This window comes from Hylaeus volcanicus, chromosome 1 (genome assembly GCF_026283585.1).
Source record: "Hylaeus volcanicus isolate JK05 chromosome 1, UHH_iyHylVolc1.0_haploid, whole genome shotgun sequence".
NCBI classification, from domain to species: Eukaryota; Metazoa; Arthropoda; class Insecta; order Hymenoptera; family Colletidae; genus Hylaeus; species Hylaeus volcanicus.
This window is the reverse complement of record NC_071976.1, coordinates 27,288,820-27,308,150: the sequence shown is the minus strand read 5'-3', so window position 1 is coordinate 27,308,150 and position 19,331 is coordinate 27,288,820. Positions and strand designations below refer to the sequence as shown.

The 19,331-nt window shown below is 41.0% G+C and overlaps 1 protein-coding gene across 2 annotated transcripts in view; it reads left to right on the top strand.

Annotated features, from left to right (window-relative positions):
* Nucleotides 1-19,325, top strand: part of LOC128877974 (cilia- and flagella-associated protein 298) — a 100,789-nt gene extending 81,464 nt beyond the window's left edge. The window contains exons 3-6 of one of the 2 annotated variants that reach the window (XM_054125706.1): nt 1,327-1,614; nt 2,411-2,604; nt 5,337-5,662; nt 16,845-19,325. In XM_054125706.1, coding sequence (XP_053981681.1) covers nt 1,327-1,614; nt 2,411-2,604; nt 5,337-5,662; nt 16,845-16,908 — 872 coding nt within the window. In that variant the 3' untranslated portion in view covers nt 16,909-19,325. The remainder of the gene's footprint in view (nt 1-1,326; nt 1,615-2,410; nt 2,605-5,336; nt 5,663-16,844) is intronic. The other variant, XM_054125715.1, reaches the window with a different exon arrangement.
* Nucleotides 19,326-19,331: the final 6 nt, after the last annotated feature.

Below are 19,331 nucleotides of genomic sequence, written 5' to 3'. Positions count from 1 at the left end.
ACATGTCCACACTGTCCTTTCTTTGATTATTTTCGCGAATCCATCCAAGCAGTTGCGATGTCACGTTTTATGAATTGGCCTATATGTCATACGAACAATTAGTTACTCCGAGAGTAATTAGCGAACGGATCCTAACAATTTGCATTCTAAAATGGAGACTCGAGGAATTGGACGTTATCCAAAAGTGTGACCCGGTACGTCAACTACATCACTGGAGATTTCCTCCGTGAAAGTTTCGAGGAGAAAGACGAGGTCAGGGCAAGGATTTCGTAACCTGCCTCAGGGACCAAGCTGAGAACTTTCCTACAATTTTCTTGTTTTCGAAAATCTCGAGGAAGTCGCCCGTGCATTCTTCTTCCCTCGTCAAGTTCGTCTCCGTGTCTAGCGTTTCCCCTTTAGACGATTTATGGGTTCAATTCCCGAGGTCGTGACACCTCTGTTCGTTTCTTTTAACTGTCTCCTCTATGTTCTTCTCTGACGCATGATGCACGTCGAAAAATCATTTATCTTTCCTTGCTCGGCGAAAACAATTTCAATCAATCTGGATTCGTGGCTTCGGAGCAGTCGTGCTGTTGTTTTGAACTATGTTCGCATAGTTATAAGACATTCTGGATAGTAGAAACCTACTTTGAGATGTATTGTTATAACTAGACAGAGTGTTTATGTAAATTGATATTTTTATGCATATACGTAGATAAAGAACAGAAACATAAATTAAAATTGTATATTATGTCTTCTAATGTAACGTGTATTTTTTATATTTTATATATTCATGCATTTGTATAGATACTCGTTTATTATTGGATATTTGTACTTTTTCACTCAAGCATGTCAAACATTCTAAATTGTAGAGGAACAAATGTACCGATACCATTGAAAAGCAATTATACAATTGTGTATTCTCGATAACAATGTTCTTGGAAAGTGTCAAAGTCTAATTCCACCCTATTACAAAGCGTACTCTTGCCATTCAAATTCTCGAAACAACAGCACGTGGCAACCCTTCACGTGTTCGAGTCTCCCGCAGTCTGAAATCAATCACTCGTCGCTCGTCAGCAATTAGATTCGAGCACGAGCGTCTCAACTCCCACGCAGAACTGTTATCGTCTTCGCACTACGCTCCGACACGGTCGTTCGATCTCAATTAAGGTCGTGCTCGATGAAAACAATCGGTCCACCAGTTTTTTCTTTTTTTTTTTTTTTCGACGTGCATCAAAACTCTGTCGCGGTAGTCACCCGGAATTCTTCGTTTGTCTCCACCCCGTAAATCTCGTCGTTAACGAATTTCTTCAAACAAGAAGTCCATGAACGATCCGTTGAGTCCAGGTACGAGCAACTGTTCATGGACGTCCTGTAGAGAGGGTTGCACCAAGGAGCTGTACGATTGCACGCAAATACGCGTCAATTACAAGCTACCGGTTAACGCGTCCGAGGATATCGATGGACAGGGCGAGGGAGGCGGGGCGGTAGGAGGTGTCGAGGATGACGAAGACAGCACGACGATGGGCAAACCGCGTTACGAGCGCTCCCTAAGGGAGTACGATTACGACGAAGATCTAGACGAGGACTTCGCCGAGGACGATGAAACTGGACTGCCGAAACCCTTCCCTACAGGTATAGGACAACGTCCTGCGGTGTCGTGTCTGCACTCGTTGTCACGCGACGAACCACTCACGGTAGACCTGAGAGCAGAACTTGCTCTCGTTATTAAATCTATAATGGATTCGTTGTACAGGATGTCCCATTCATATGGTTCCACTATTCACAGGTATTCCGAAAGAACTATTTAAATGGGACATCCTGTATAAACGAGAAATTTCAAACTGCATGGAAGTAATAGGAAAATATTGACTAATCCCATAAACTATGAGTTTTCTACTATGTATACAAGATGTATCTTAACCCATTAAGTGCCTAATTACTCTTTTCTAAAAATTATTTCTAAACGTTTATCCTATGTATTATTCTACTTATCGATACATCATTAAACAGAGTAAACAATCCTTTTACAAAACACTGATATTTGATGGGTTAGCATATCGAGTTACTGCTATTATTTTATTTTAACATCTGTTTCGAACTCCTCTTCTCTTATTCCTTGACTCACAAGTACCGTACAAGACATAAAATATTCGTTAAACTTAAAGACCAAATAGTCTTCGAGTCGTGAAAGAGACTCAAAGTCAAATCCACGACCGTACGACCGCAACTACCAGACTCAAAAGCCGCGTTACACGTTCCGTTAACGAAAGAGCGGAATTCATCATCGTTTAAACCGCCAAAACTCAAACGAACCCGTGTCGAGCGCACTCGCGCGCGAGACGGTTCTAACAATGTACACTTTCTCTCGTATGGAAATCCGTTCGCGGACGTGTAACGCGGCTGGACGATAACGAGGCGAAGTTCGCAGGTCTCATGGGCAACGACTCCGAGTGGTACTTCACCGGGGCGAAGCTGTTCCCCAACGTAAAAGGCTGTGGATACCCTCCAATGCTGAATTGCAGTATTTTCTACCGGCAGTACGCCAACATAGGGCAGAACTTTAGCTGTTACTACTCGAAAGTGGACCCCGGGATAGTCATCAGCGACCTCGACATGTGGCAGGTCTCAGTGATTTTTCTATTTTCTCTCTGTGCGTCCGGCACGCTTTCTGTGCTTGTGCTCCGCTGCCTCCGAAAGCTCGCACTGGTGCGCGCAACGCAGGCACACGAAGTGCTCGCTTGTATAATTCAGTTCCCTTTACCACTTCCACATCTGCTCCGTATGATTCCCTCGAGGCACAAGACACTCGTCTTTTTTGTTTAATTCGATCGACTGGTGTAATGAAACGGAAGCTGACGTCGCTGGTGCCTGTTTCATTTCCCAGTTTAGAAGTGGCTCCTCTGATCTACACGAGCACCCTTGGAAAAGGGCGCGATTTTAGTTCTGTGTGATCTTTTAGCAATTCGGTCGAACATGCGTGACAATATATATTTGTTACAATGTGTTGGATTTACCATTTACAGAGTTACCTGCATACCTGCAATCTTACTTTATGCAATCAACATTAATTTCATACGTGCGATCTTACCTCTCAAATCTCGATAACATTTGACTATAGTAAACCAAATTAATCACTCTTTTGAGATTCGAAAGCTTCACCAAAATGAAAGAAAATCATTCCTCCGCGTAGCACACAATTTCAACGAATACGAAAATAATTTTGTTTAAAAATTCCAATCATTAAATTCCAATTCCATTCAGGGGAAATTTCACCAGGTCCCATGTGTACATTGATGATTCTCGAAACCGATGATACTCGTTTGAATGCTGTTATACTGGGATGATAACAATGGCAAACAATCGTCGAATCGGCTTTGCAGCAATCGAGAAGGATTAGAATCGAATCTCCCTCCGCATTGACGTGTCCTTTGCCATCGAGTGTAACCGGGTTACCGCGTTCTAGACGGCGTCGATTTACGCCAGGGCGTTTGTACGTACGAGTCACGCGAAAGTGGTCTCCGCGTGTGCGACTTCTGTACAAGTTCGTTGTCGGCAGGAACGTCGGACCGTGAATCGATACTGCAGGTGCTTATTGAGGCCAGAGTGCATTATGCAGCCAAAAGCACCCCCCCCTCTCTCTCCCCTTAAATGGTTAAGTACGTAACAGTGCTCGTTATTAACGGAGATCCGTATCTGCTTTAATTGGGACACAAAGATTGTCAGTTGCGAGCTGGAGTAATTGACGGAGATTGCGTTGCACGCTTGAATGGGAAGAAAGAACGACGGTGGAGGGAGACAACCGAGGGCCCTTTCAAGTTACACGAAAGCTCTGCGAAATGCATGGAGGGAATGGAAATGCGACAGAGTAAACAAGCGATTGGGGAATATTGCTTTCTCTTGGAAATTCAAGACGGTTGAAGATGGTATTGTCTGTCTCGAGCATGTGTTTAACGGAAAGATTTTTTCCACCATTTTTGGGACCTTCTTAGTTTGAACTATCGTACGTGGATAGCTGAGGCAAGAAAAGAAGTAAAGAAAATTCACAGGAGTCAAGAAAATATATAGACGAAGAAGGGATACGCAGCAGTGGAATTAAACTTGCATTTTTGTATCAAGAAACTTAGAAAGTAAGATGAAAACACCCTTAGAATATCTACTATGATGGAGCAACAGTATTTATTTTCTATTTTTATGTGTCTACAATTCGTATACTACATGTACAATTTTTCGTGCTGAAGAAAACCTGAAAATTAAAATCGAAACGTTTGTACATAATACATGATTGAACATACTATAGTGTCTTCAATTCAGATTTTCTTTTTCTATTCTCATTAATTAATATCTTCGATTAGAGATAAAATTTTGCATTTTACTTGACATTTTTTCTCAAAAGTTTTCGCCCAAATCTCGATATGCTGAATCTCGATATCGATTTCGAATGTTAGAATTAATCTCGATCTCGAATCGCATCTCGAAATCGAGACGAGATCGAGATTTATCTCGTCTCGCGCGCGTCACTATACATATTGAAACGATCGACGCGAAAAGAAACCGCGACACCGAAAGCGGCGTGAATGGAAACAGCGATCCCACCAGTAGCATCTCGGCGTGGAAAACGATTTTCCGGCGGCGTGGGTGCAAGGAACAGTGGAATTCCGTTACGTTTACGGAAACGTGGCCGCCTGCACGGCGACGAACAATACATTTCAAGCGAAGCTGTATGGGCGCCCCGATGACAAAGACGGAAACCATCGTGCCCGATGAAACTCGTGGCTCTGTCCGGAAGAAAAGAAAATTTCTCACTCCCGCGCTTTCCACCCTGGAATTGAATCCGCGCGAGCCCGACGAGCCATTATAAAACGACGATAACATCGCGGATCCACCGGAATAGCTTGCCACTCCGAATGCTACGTGTGTCAATTTCCGAAATTAACGGCGCAGACTGGCGATGTTTCCCCAAATAGTCGACGAAACTAGTAACTTCTCATTCTCAGGTAAAATACATATATTGTAACAGAATGTTTCAGAATTTTGGTTATCTACTGGCATAATGAATTGGTAGTCCTGAATACAATTATTTAGGAAAATTTGGTGGGCTATATTTTATACATAGAGGTTTCATGTACCTCAAGTGACTTCGAGATTTGGGAGTATATACACGTACCTGATAACTCCATTTCCACAATTTATACCATTTGGTGTTGAATCTGTGTTCACTTCCCACCTTCCCATATTTTTCCTCGACACGCCCAAAATAATTAACCCCTTGCTGCATAGCCACGAGCACTGGCGTCCCATAAGTACGTTTGTTAGCGATCAGCTTCCGTGACGATACGTGAAACGTGTTCCCCCAGGTGTACATGAATCTGGTGTACGCGATGGCGATTCCGATACCGTCTTTCATAATCTCGGTGATATACCTCACCATCGCCTACTTCAAGATCTACAACGAAGAGGAGGAGGTCCTCGTGGGCGGCGAGGAGGGCGAGGACGGCGGGGAGGGAGAAGGAAGTAACGCGACACCCTTACCACTGACGAGCGGAGCCCTTACGCCCGGTAGCGAGGCTTTCAGAGAAGACCTAGCGAATCCAAGCTTCGGGCATCAGCTGAAAGTCGCCATGGTCGACGACGTCAGCAGAGAAAGCTTGGACGGGATTCCCAACTCGTACTCCATTCAGGGGTAAGCCTCAACTCTGAAGGTTTTTCATACTTCCTTTATCGTCCCCTTTCGTTTCACTTGGAAAGTGGAGAACAAACTGTTGCGGAGTACGTGTTCCACAAATGCATGTGTTTTTACGATAACCGTATCCAGTGATTCACAAACTATATTCATGCATTGTTCAATTCAGATCCACGTAAAATATTTTTCCACTTAATTCGAAAAAAGTGTTTATTAGACTACTCACTTGTCCCATCACGGTAGAAATAGTTACAAATGAACGTCGGTAGGTTTAGTGGTAAAAGTTCCGAATGACGTAACATAATAACAGTAAAGTCTCAAGGTTAAAGAATGTAATCCTACAAAATCTAAAATGTAATTAACAGTTATTCAATGTTAACCTTGCAGTATTCATAAAAATATTTTTCCTGGCCATAGTTCACGCACAGATCGATAATCTGTGTCAGAAGCTGTCGAAGAATATATGTACTACTCTCTTAGTACTCTATAGTACGCGCTCAGCATTCCCTACATCGGACAGTGAAAACCAATTTATCGCCGTGGGAGTTTATTCTAGTCCACTTTACAGCGTGAACTGCAGTTTGCATATTAGATACTGGAGACCAGGTGCTTCCCTCATTACAAGTAATAATGTTACAAGGGCTAATGGCAAACTGGGGCTCAATCGAGCGAAAATAAGCGTGGTTAATGGGACACTTGGGTAACTTTGAGTGTTTCGCCTTAGCAACTGGAGAACCGCGTTGTTTCGCCGCGGGGCTTCCGGACGATTTGTCGACGGAAAGGCGTGAATTTAAAAGAATCGTTCGTTCTGACACAGTAATCGCCTTAGTCGCTCGATTCCATTGCGCTCGAGTAATTTGCGCAACGATCGACTTGTTTCGACTTGACGCAAGTTTTTTTTGTTTAGAACATCTAACTCTTTTTGTTTAAATTTAGATTATACAAGTGGCTTGTTTATGACTAATTAGCAAATTTGATGCATGTTAGTTGAAACGTGTAAAGATAACACTTGCGAGTGTCACTTCAGCATGTCATCTAACTAATGTATAAAAGTAAAGACGAACACAATTATTTATGTTTCGATTCTTACTTCTGAGACTTCTTCGAAGACCTACAAATATGAAGACTAAATCTATTTGAATCAAGTATTTCTAAATATATATTCGTTCTCTACAGCAAAACTGAAAAAAAACACCCCAAGGAACATGAACCTAAAATCATTCGTAGTAAAGAATTCTACTCGAATGGAACTTGGAAAGAATTGCCACGTTAACGTTTAAAAAATATTTATTTTCAAACTGATGCCCATTTCAGATTTCTTTCCTCCATCAAATTCGTACTTTATCCGAAATTTATCGTGGAATTCTCGCTATTACGATTACTCGAGGTTAATAACTGGGCCAGGTTGCTTCCCCCCTAAACCGTGCCACCAGCTCCAAAAGCTAAGGACCTTCTTTCAAAGCATGCCACGGCTTTAAGAAGGTTAAGAACGACGGGGCCAAAGAAACACTGACCTCGATCAATTTCGCACATTCGCGCGAAACATGCAGCTCCCACTCTCTCAGGGCGCGTCTTCGCGCCGGTGCCGGTGCGCGAAATGAAAAATCCATTTGCAACGTATCTCCGCAAGGCATCGATCCAATCGTTGTAAAAACCGCGGTCGGATTCTTCCACGGCAACAAAACTCCGATCCGAGTGCATCCGAGGTATCGAATGGGAAGAAGGAGCTCGCGGCGTGTAAACGGCTATCGAGCGGCCTTTGTGCGCGGGAACGGGCATAAAATGCGCTCGATGAACGGTGTGTCGCAGATTGTATATAAATACCGCGGGCACGGCCTACAAAGCGTCGATATCGGATGATTACGCGGTCAATTTCATCGTGGCCCGCGACAAACCGAAGATATCCGATGACCCGGCTGCGCAAACACTGCAGTCTGCGCTCTGGAATTCGATTATCGCCGTCCTATCGCATCGGATCCATGGCCCGGAGATTTCCGTGGGACGACCGTCTGGCACGATGTAACCCTTTCTGTATGAAAATCTTTCTGGTCGCGAGTAAAAAAATAATCAAAAAAGGGATAAAGCTGGGCGCTAATGGGCAAGGTGAAAAGAAAATTGAACATTGCTTTAACCCGTTCACACTGCTAACAAATTTAAATCGTTTTGCTTTGGGCGCCAAGATTTAATGCAGGTGTGTAATCTGGGTTATTGTTTTGATAACAAAAAGCGATAGTAACATTGTTGTTTTAAAAAGAAACTTTACGATCTTCTTTTGCAATAATTCGTGACTCGAAAGGCTATAAACTTATCCCTTGAGTAATGGAAGTACCTTTAGTTGGAATATGAGATACGATTAATATCTTTGTAAAATTGTGAAAATAATCTCGAGAATCGAAAAGAGAACGCGGAAATAAAGATTACATGAATTTGACGCAGCCAGACTGCGCGGGACGCGTTCGAATGCCGTGGCTTCCAGCAATTCAAAGGCAAGGTAATTACGTTAGTTCGAAAACTTTGCAGCGTTCCGCTCTGTTGGCACTCACTCATTATTTAATGTATTTCCGTGAAATTGTTGTGCACGGTTAATTGGAAAATTTTCCGTGCAATTTTCGCAGCGCTGCCTGTGATTCGTTTAGTAATTTCTTGGAAAGGCGTGCTTTTACCGACAAATAGTGAAAATACTTTAAAAGTTATAAAACTAGTTAGAGACATTGCAGAAAAATACACGTGGAAACTCGGTTCTCGACGGTGAAACTTACTCTGATAGAGGGAGTGTAAAATTCGCTTAATATCCACGTAAAGTGTTTTTTTCTTTTTTTGGTTTTATCGAATTCTCTGTCATAAGAGACAAAAATGTTTCACGATAATAGAGTACTTCTAATCGAAGTAACTCCAAATATGAAAGATCCATGAGCATCAAAATTTAAGAAAATTTACAGATTATAGAAAGTGCACGTATGAAATGAACTATTTTTGAAAAAAAAACATCAAACAAAGAAAAACTTTCGAACCTGAGAATTCTGATTTAAAAGATACTTTGTGGGAATGTAAAGCATATTGGAGTATACAACAATGTCTTTTTCGTACAACATATATTTAATAGATCCATTTAATCGATTTGGAATTAATAGGTTCGTAACTATGTCTAGATACTTATTCCAACTCAAGAAGTGTCCACATATTAGGGGGACCAGAAAGTAATGTCGTATCTTTTACATTAAATTCAAACAAATAAATTTATAACAAGTTTTTATTTTTAATCAATTATGTAATCCCCCTCGTTATCAACAACCTTTTGTTATCTAGTGTGCAAATTTTCAATATCTGATCGATAAAAATCAACTGGTATACAATGAGCTGATATATGAGAAACAAGTATTGACATTCAAAGAAACGACATTACTTTCTGGGCCCCATAAATACTTATGCTCGAAGGTGTACGTTCGCGATTAAAAATATTTTCTGAAGTCTATCCCTTAAATTCTTCCATCCCGGCGAAACAACCCTGCAGGTTCACCGACCCCCGTTATTGGAATTATTTCTACCACGGTTCGTGTCAATACAACATAGAGCGGGAGTAGTTTCAGCGTATGTCGTACCACGACGATAGAGAAGCGTTGCCCCGACGTCGAAATGACGGTCGTAACGTCATAACGTCACAACGTTACGGAGAATTCAATACGCGATCACAACAGGACGGAATGGGAATGGATGCGAATTGGCGACTCGCGGGGTCTATCGCTGATCAATTCGACCCATATCCGCCTATCGCGCAGCCAAGTTTTCATGCGTGCGACAACCATGGAGCTGCTTCATGCATTATCCACTGTCAGTTTTCATCACGTAGCCGATCCACCGAAATGATGCGTTGGGAAACATTTACTCGGACATTTCGCTTCTAACTGCGTTGCTTTTATTACCGCGGAAACGGCGGAAGTTTGCTTTTCGAAACCGAATATTTTCGAAGTTTCCAGTGGTTCTGCGAATTCTCGATTATATTTTCTCGTTCGAACGAAAAACACGAGGAAATATTCGGTCGATTTTCGGCGTTCGTCGCGAAATTATGAAAGTATTAGATTATACCGGATCGCGTAAATACCAGAAGTTTCAATAGTCGCAGACAGGAAACTTTATTTGCCAGACCGCGAGTCGTCCAAGTTTTTCCTGAGTTGGATAAATGGAAAATTCTTTCGACTTCGAAATAAAATTATACGGGAATCTCGCGAAGAACAAAAATTGCGATTTCTGTGGTTCTTGCTGGTCAGCTATCGAGAAGTTGTAGAAAACTCGCCGTGAAAGTACCGTGGAAACTATTACTACTGAATTAATCTGAAATCAATGAGGCTTGAAATCGCCATTGTTCCTTCTACTCAACACTGTTAATCTACTCAAGATTAAATTATTATTATTATTATTGAATATAGAGAAAATATATATTGAAAATAGAGAAGACTACTTTCCAGTACTACATTGTATTGATACAACATAACCAAACTTCATTGGAATTATCTATCATCATGAATAATTTCATCAGTCTTGACAAATATGACAGAATATGTCACAAGACTGTCTCGCGGAATGAAATACGTTTCGTAATTTTAACTCGTATAAATATAAATGCAAAGATAACTTTGCACTGTCAACGAAACGGAGTGAAATTTATCTAGACGAATTCAGTAAACGCACGAGAGCTTGGAAGCTGTCTCAGGAATGTTATTAACAACAGTCTTAACAGGAAGCTTGCCGTCTGCATACAGAACGAAGCTCGAAAGGAGAACGAGGGAAACGGCGACTCGCAGTCTGCTTGAAACCAGTGGGTATCTACAGGATGATCCAAATTACGAGATCTAATTCCAAGTATTGTTTCGTCTTGAGAAAAGGATGAATATCGAAGGGTACATCACATTTCACATTTTATTTTCGTCATCGTCAAAATTTAGATTTGGAAAACTGATTTAAAAATATTGGAAAATAATTATTTACAATTAGATCCTTACTTGACACAATTTATACAAAATTTCATATACTTCTAGGCTTTTATTCCTTTATATTCTTTAAAATTCATATTACATATAAAAGTTTTCACATAGGATCTAAAATACAATTGGAATTCGCAAACAAATAAAAATATGTAAGTTGGATTCGACGAAATACTCATTAATCCAGATGTCTCCTGCATTTTCCATATTAAGATTGCCCGAACAAATATGCTTGATTGGACAAGAGTCATCTCGAATCGACTTGGGAGCCAGAATAGACGCAGGATCGATATTCAATTTGGAAACTGTGCTATGAAAAGAACTCGCGATCCGATTGGCACTTCTGTTCACGGATCCCTGTTCAACTTTTCGCAATCGCTTGGATCGCGAGCGTCGTAAATACTACAGTTTGTTCAACCACAGAGGTCAAACATTATCGACATTTGCGATCGTGTAGAAGCGAATATTAAGTAAACAACATTGCGTCGGATTTATTGTCGAGGTTGCGCTTTTACGCGTGGAGGGCAGATCGAAGGAAATCTTTCTTTCAAATTTATTGTTAGCCGTTCCATTTTGTTGAGAAAGTGGAATCACCGTGAAAAGAGTCCCGTTGTACGGGAACTGCTGCTCAACTTTCCTAAAGGGCACTTTTTGAGGGTGTTTCACGGTTAAACGACTCGTGGAGCAAACAGTGTGAATAATAAAATTCAAATCGTTTGATTTATCTCCATTTTTGAACCTTCGTCGCTCCTACCAACGAATAATTAATTCGCACGTTTCCTCTGACAGAATCGTCTATGCAGATACTCATTTACGTTATCTCTTGATCCTTTTAGTTCTCGTTACGCTGGAAATCAAAGCTCGGGCAACGGCAAAAGCGCTCTTCAATTTTTAATTTTGATCAATGCTAGCGAGGTTTACTTTTATTTGTTCAACGTGAGATATAATGCGATTGCGTAAGTTGGATTTTAATTTTTATTTAACGAATAATGGATTACAACCTGCTTCGTTTTTTTAGGTATTTGTACGTTCTCCTACGTTTCGATCAATATGGTGAAACTAGTAATTAAATTTTGTACTTATAATAATAGAAAATATATGACATCAGGTTTGTGAAATCAACATTTGAAATATGAAATATGAAAGATAAAATAATATTTTCTTTGGATATTTCACATTTGATTTGGCTGATTTCCCATACCGTGTAATGAAGCAATAATCGTGTTGTACTAACGTATTCAGTGGTCATGCAATGTCGCCTGACTAACATCGCGTAAATCGTATAAAGAAGCGACGAGCAACGGTCGACTCGCTAAAATTTCGAACTGGCTTCGTCAGAAATTCTTATCGGTTGCCAGGTGTCTCGGAATGATTAATCTGTTTGTCACGACGTAATCAATTTCTCTTAGAATCAGCTCATCAGAATTCGAGACGCGACACGCAATTGATTGCAACTAGAGTTCTTAATTAATCCTTAGAAGACTTATAGAATATTTATAGAAAAAATAAGTAACACGAATTGCAACTACTAGAAATCGTAAAACCGAAACGTACAAAATTTAACGTTGCCTGTCACTATTCTTTACAAAAGTATCATTATTTATAAATTTGAATCCATTTCTGCTTCATTATTTAAATTAACGGTAATCCCAACAATTATTCTTGAATAACTGTCACAACATAATTAATGTCCGCCATGAGAGAGTTCATACAACATACAAAGATAACGATAGATTAGCCTTTGGCTATGTATTTATAGACAGAATTTTCAATTTCACGTTTCATCAGAAGGGTCGTTATGCCAGCAACCCTTCTCACAGTATGGAATTCTTCCTGCCAATTGGTTTCCAATACCATACCTTCAACCTTGTATTGCATAATACGTATTAAGGACTACATCGAAACAATTCTTCTAAAATTTTCTTAGGTAATAATTCAGAATTCGTAGGTAACGTTTTCCTACAAGAATCTCTAATAACACTGCAGATTCGATCACTTACCGTTTAGTCGAGAATGTAATTAATTCACGAACGTACAAATAACAAGGAATTAATTTCTGTTTTGAAAGATAACATAAAATTCATGCTATCGAGGGTTAGAACTGACTGTAACAACTCACTCGCTGGTTGAAATTACACGAATCCGTTTGTTTGCAGTTGCCTACAATGCAGCAGAGTTCCGTAACGTTGGCACCAAGCTCCTCTCATGTCTGTTTCTAGGTACACGCTCACATGTTTGTTTAAGACAGTTATAGTACTCACCACGTGATGCATTGGCTGCAGTATATTCCATTCCAAATGGAGCGGGGATTAGGAACACTAAATCATTGGAAGTGGGTCCTTCAACGTTTATACTTTTGAAATTAGTGAATCCTAAAAATACTGATGCTGAAAGGTTGAAAAGTTTCGTGTAAGATACAGATATTTTTTAATATTTAAAATACTGCACTCTTCGTCAGAAATTTGCAAAGTATTTAGATTTTAATTTCAAATTAAAAAGGAACGATAAATAATTCTTAACCTGTTATTTGTTCAACGAACGTGTGTTTCTGTGCTTGTTGAGTTTTGTTCTTTAACCATCTATAGGCCAAACTTTTTTCTAAAGAGAACTTGCAAGGCATTCAGTTTGATGTTTGAAGTTGATGGTGCATCAATATTGTTAATGGTTATCAAAGACATCATAGTTCACAATTAGGACGTATACGTCATCTTGTGAGAACACTAAAATTAGTTGGTAAAATATCAATATATTAGCAGCAACCTGAAAGTTACGTGAGCCCCTAGAGAGTTAATCTTAGAATGGGTAGGAAAGAGTTGTGACATGGCAATTTTATGAACCACTTTGGTTGGTCGAATCTTTTCGACAGATCGGGAATATCGAAACTGATATCGACAATAGGAACATTTCTGTTGGCTGTGAATCGACCTTTATATGGGATGCGTGAGTGAGGCCAAGCAAGGACGCAGGCATCGATTCTGACCTAACCACCTCCGCCCCAGTCTCGAGCCTAACTCTAACAATTCACCCCGTTTCCACTTTCAACCAGCTCTTATCCCTTCCCGGTCCGACCAATTATGCGACCTGCAGCTTTCTTTCCCCGAGCGCTCTGAATATTCGTGGTCATCCCCTGAATATGAAAACCAAACAGAGATTATTAGGTTCCAGCGTATAAAATTGGGATTGGGACCTCTTGTCCATTTTCGGACTATAATGCGATTCAAATATTAGGTGAATATGGTAAATGGTACAATCGAGCTGTTCATTGCATAAATCGATTAACTTCGTGAAACAAAAAGTTGAGAAATGCGATGAAATGGCCTGTGAAATAAATTATTTATTATTCAATGGCAAACAACTTTTGTCATTCAGAAAAGTTATTATAAATATAAAAATGTATCGTTATACTAAGTGTTTTGACTCTTAGATTTAAGATTTTTCAAAAAGTGGAGTCAATCGATTTATGCAGTGAACGGTTCAATTATCGATAATATTACTGAACATTTTTGGGTTGAACCATAGGGAAATATTGGAATACTCAAATACTCGAAGTCTAATTCATAGGATTCCTATAAAATATTCGAGTAGTAGCAGCCCTATGTGAAGTGTCCCTTCGAAGATCCTTTCATAATTTATGGCTGTAGATATCATTTACCTGCGGTATTCCCCTATACGTCATAGCAAAGGGTGGAATGTAGCCAGTAGGGGAATCTGAAATAATTTTGCTGATGTCAGGAAATATGCTGGTGTTTTTCTTGGAGAACTGAAATATACATATCTAGGTTTGCCTCATTACATGTAGTAGAATATCATGAATCCTTACTAAATATTTTAACACAAGAACAGGAAGAAACCGAAATATTCATCCGACTGTTAGACATTTACAGCTCTTCGAAAACAAGCGAGAATATTGTGCGTTGCACAATTAAATAAAAGCAATTAATTGTGAATTGCACGAATTGAAGTTACGACGAGAACGTAACGTTAACTAAGCTTTCAGAGAGAGAAAAGAATACTAGTAAACTTTTAACAATTTCTCAGGAGACAGTGATCTTCGAAATGAGCACTGAAAGTTTCAGAATGTTAATTAAAGCGGATCCACGGCAGCTCGTTAGAGACTATGTAGATTGGCAAAGTAAAAGAACTCGAAGAAATTTCTCGCTGGCTTCACGAGAAAATGCGAAAAACTAACATCGAAATTCCAGGTCAAAGCGTGTTCAATCATTTTTTTAAATATTCTAGTTAAAGATACTGCATTTATCATAATTTTTGCTATAATGAAATTTCTATTTTATGTGTTATCCAAAAATCAACTTAAAAAATATAAGGAGATAAAATGAATGTTCCTTAAATGCTGGACTAGCATACATTCAACTTAAAACAGATTCCAATAAATACTACTGATTAGTCAATTACAGTTTAACAATGAAGTACTGCTATACGAAATTGAAATGCTTCAAAAAAAAATTAAATCCTGCACGAGTGCTGTCCATCAGCCATTATATTGCTGACCATACAAATTTCCGATATTCGTGATCAATAAAATGTGGACTTTAATACACGAAATTGCTCGTTAGTGCCACACGATCGATAGTGCTGTCCTCGTTGGGCGTTAGAGTGGCCTCGGTTCTGGCACCTCGCTTATAGACCACTTTATATCAGGCTTTTTCTCTTTAAAACTTATCCATGCACAGTGAATCCTCGAGTTACGCGGTCTCGAGTCACGTGGACTCGTTGATACGCGGCTGTAGCCTCACTTATGTCCTCGTGCACGATTTGCATCCATGTGTGCATTCGCACGTGTAATGTTGTTTCCTTTTCTTCGATTGTTCTCTTTATACGGGATGAAACAATACCTATTAGCACCTCGGATATCTTCGAAACTATAAGTTTCACAGAAATATTTGCTAAGATAAAATTGCACAGTGCGAAAGGAGCCATCCGGTAGCGATGATAGTTTTTTACCAACGATTCGTATGGGCGTCATAAACGATATCCATCAATCATTCTATGATTAACTTACGGTTCTTTGTAGATAGAAGGAAAGAAGATACTTGGCCGTGCATTAAGCCGTTACTCTTTTCAATGTACAATGAAACTCACACTATTCGAACTAATAGGTAGACATGCAGTGGGTAAAAAAAGTATTGGAATGCTCACTTCAATTTAGATTTCTTTAATGTTTGTAATAGTGGTATATGTATAGAATATATTCATACATTTTATCATTTCACCGAATACACAAAATTTAAAATCCCTTCGAGATCATCTTCTTTCGAGAAATATTTGGAGTACCTCTTTCTTTAAAATCCAAAAGTAATACTTCTTCTTAGACAGAGTGTTAAAGATTGAATTAATCGTGTAAATCGAGGACTTATCGATAGCTTGGTTTCGTTTCGCGTTTGTCACCCTGAAACGAGGTTCAACGTCGAGAAGTCGTGTCGTCGACGGACGAACCGATAATCGAAGCTGTCTGCAATTTCGAAGATTTTCGACACCCGAACGAACGTGTATACTTTGATCAATAATACCCTGGCTGTTTTATCGTTGGACTGGTTTCGTTGCGAGCAGCCAAATAGAGCATGCGCCCGATAAACATTAAGGGATCTGTTCTCACCCCCAAGTTCGAAACAGCTAATCGTTTTGTGCTCGCGAGACCGTCTCGATCTCTGCTAGCCGCATTTCGCTCTATTGATTCAGTTGTGGAGAAACGGCAGCTCTAATTTCCTTTGGGAGAACGGAATTGCTTGGATCCTCGCGCTTCCAACGTCTGAATTGGAACTTGGAAACTTCTTACCCAATCTTCTCGATTCCAGAGAAATGGTTTCAAAAGAAGAATGCACTCGTTCGATAAATAGATTTGATTGTTTTAAAATGGGTTAATAGACAACTAGCATTGTGCGGAGACGGTAAGAAGATGAAGGCTCTGCACAGCAGTCATATAATGTAGGTCCTAAGCAACCTAAACAAAACACCGACTTACTTTTCGAATCGCTATCACTTGATGCTCCAATCCGTAAACTGAACAGTACAATTCTAATCCCGTTAATAGTTTCATACCAGATAAGGTCACCGCCCATTTTCGATGCCCAACGTCTCGATCCATTTCACTGAACAAAGTTTGCCTCCACTATCACTGTACAAAGTACCCCCTGTAGAAAAATTGTCACGCTCCATTGACCAACATCAACGCACGCCTGTTTCAGAAACTTGAGCAAGACGATGACGACGAGTATCTCAACTCCCCCTGGGCCGACGGCGGCAGTCTGAAGCGGCACTTTCAAGGTCTGAACAACATCTCCTGGAAGCCGCACTAAGTGACCCAAAGAACGCGGGACAAGGCGGAGAGAGCGAGAGATTCTACAGTAGCTTATTAAAACGTTACCGACCGCGGACAGCCGATATCCTCTCACCGACTAACAAGGATGAAACCGATAACTGCTAAACACGAGAACTGGCTTCGGGTACGTTCACCCGAGTGAACCAGAGGGGTCGACGGGACGCGGGACGTTCCCCAGGACGGGAACCAGCGTCGTTTCCGCGTCCAAGTTCACTCGCGTCCTCTCCTCGAACGAACAGAGAAGTGATCCAGAGTGTGTCGTTCAACGAGTAGTGTTTTTAGTAAGCCGCACGCTATCGCATAACTGTCCCCGTACGCGCTAATTATTATCCATAGAGACAAACGATATTTTGTGACAGACTTTTTTCTACTCGATAACCGCCCGTGTCGCGACCGTCTCTGAGGGGTGGCCCCGAAGAGGACCACCCACCGATCAATCCGTCGAGGGCTCGTCCATCCTGGGCCGATCGTCCTCTGGCATTAGCTAGGCGATCGGCTCGATTGGCGAGAATCCAGCGAGGAAAATATTATATTTGGATTCGTTGCCGATACCGCGGCGCCCTCGGGGTCTCTCGTCGTCCTCCCCTGAAGGACACTTCCGAAACGTCCGAGTGGAATTTCAGAATAGATTCGAGGCTACTCGACGTCTCGAGATAAGTCGACTGGAGACAGCATTGGAAGCGTTCTCCTACTGGAATCACCGATGGTGCTTGGGCTTGTTGAGTCGGGTTGCCACGGGACATTTATAACGAGAGTTGGATTTGGAGCAGACCAGGCTGAGCATTGGATGATCCGAGGATTAATCGATGGTGGACATCCCGCCGAGGAGACTTGGATTCATAACAATGGTCGACCTTGGTTGATGCATGGAGGAAAGAATTGAACATTTTTCTTCTGAATTGTCAAGATTGATTAAAGAATTGAGTGTAAGGAATATTTATAATGAAAGATCGAAAAGATTGGAGTAGTCGAGGCTGAGCATTGGGTGATCCAAAGAGGTTTAATCACTGAATCCATCCAATAGATGAAAGAAATGAAAAAAGTTAGCGAGTTGGAACTTAGATTTCTAAATAGTCGAGTCGCTTGGGTCATACATGAAGCAAAGTTACGTGTTTTAAACTACCAACACAGATACTTGGCTGTTGAATTGATGTCTTGGAGCCATTTACCAGTGGTTTTCGAACAAACTGAACCAATTCTGATCATTGGTTGCTTTAAGAAGGATCAATTCTGACTTAACCATTGGAGATTTGAATCTGTAAATGATCAATACTCGAATGTATCGGTCGTCACGGCAAAGGATTTCTTTCTGAATGAACAATGCTCCTTGGGTGTTAAATGAAAACTCCAAAGAAGGTGTATAACAAACTTCGGAAATGTAAACAGAACCACTCAACTCTGATCATCCCAATAAATCATCGCTGCACCCATTCAACAGATGAACAAAATGGAGAACCTGTCTAATTGACACTGAATTCCTCTTGGTCATCCTATAAACCAAAATAAACAGATTTCCACCCGAACGATCAATGGCTATCAAATCAAGTCCCCAAAGAAAGCGTATAACGAAATTCTGAAACAGAAGCACCCATTCAACAAATGAACCTTCGAATTGAAACTTGAACCAACCTAGAAGATCAATGCCCTCCGGAGGAGCCACCAGCAATCGAGATATTCCGAAGAGTCCCTCTGTGGCGCCGAGTCCAGGTTACTGTCAAGCACAGCGTTTCCTCCGTGCGTATTTCTGCAACGACTCTCACCTAAACTCTGCCACGCGAAACTCGAGACAGGAGTTCGAGTTGTCTCGCACCTGTGCGTCGAGAGGAATGCACACACGTACCAGCCACTTTTCGCTGTCTTGCTCCTCCCCGTCGCGATAGACGTCGCGCGAACGCATTCCTGCCGATTCCGTGAGCACGTACACACGCACACACACAGACACACGCGCGCGCCTTGGGAAACACCGATTCTTTCAACGACGACGCGTAACAGACTCTGGTTCACTCGTCGAAGCCGAAGAACGAAGAGAAGTCGAGGATCGAGGAGAATGTCGAGTATCGAAGAGGAAGGAGAACTCGCGGACGCAAAACGGTCGCGTAACCCGCGTGGACTAAATAGCTTGAACGAGTAAATACGCTAATTTAAGAGTACCGTTACCAATTAACAAGTATTAATAAGTTAATCCGCTTGCTGTGTGATCATGACGCATCCGAGATACGCCACTCTCCACGTGCATCGTAGACGAGTCGAACACTGCATCAAAAAACACCGAGACACACGTTTCCACACGACACACTATTGCCGCGACACACACACACACACACACACACACACACACACACACACACACACA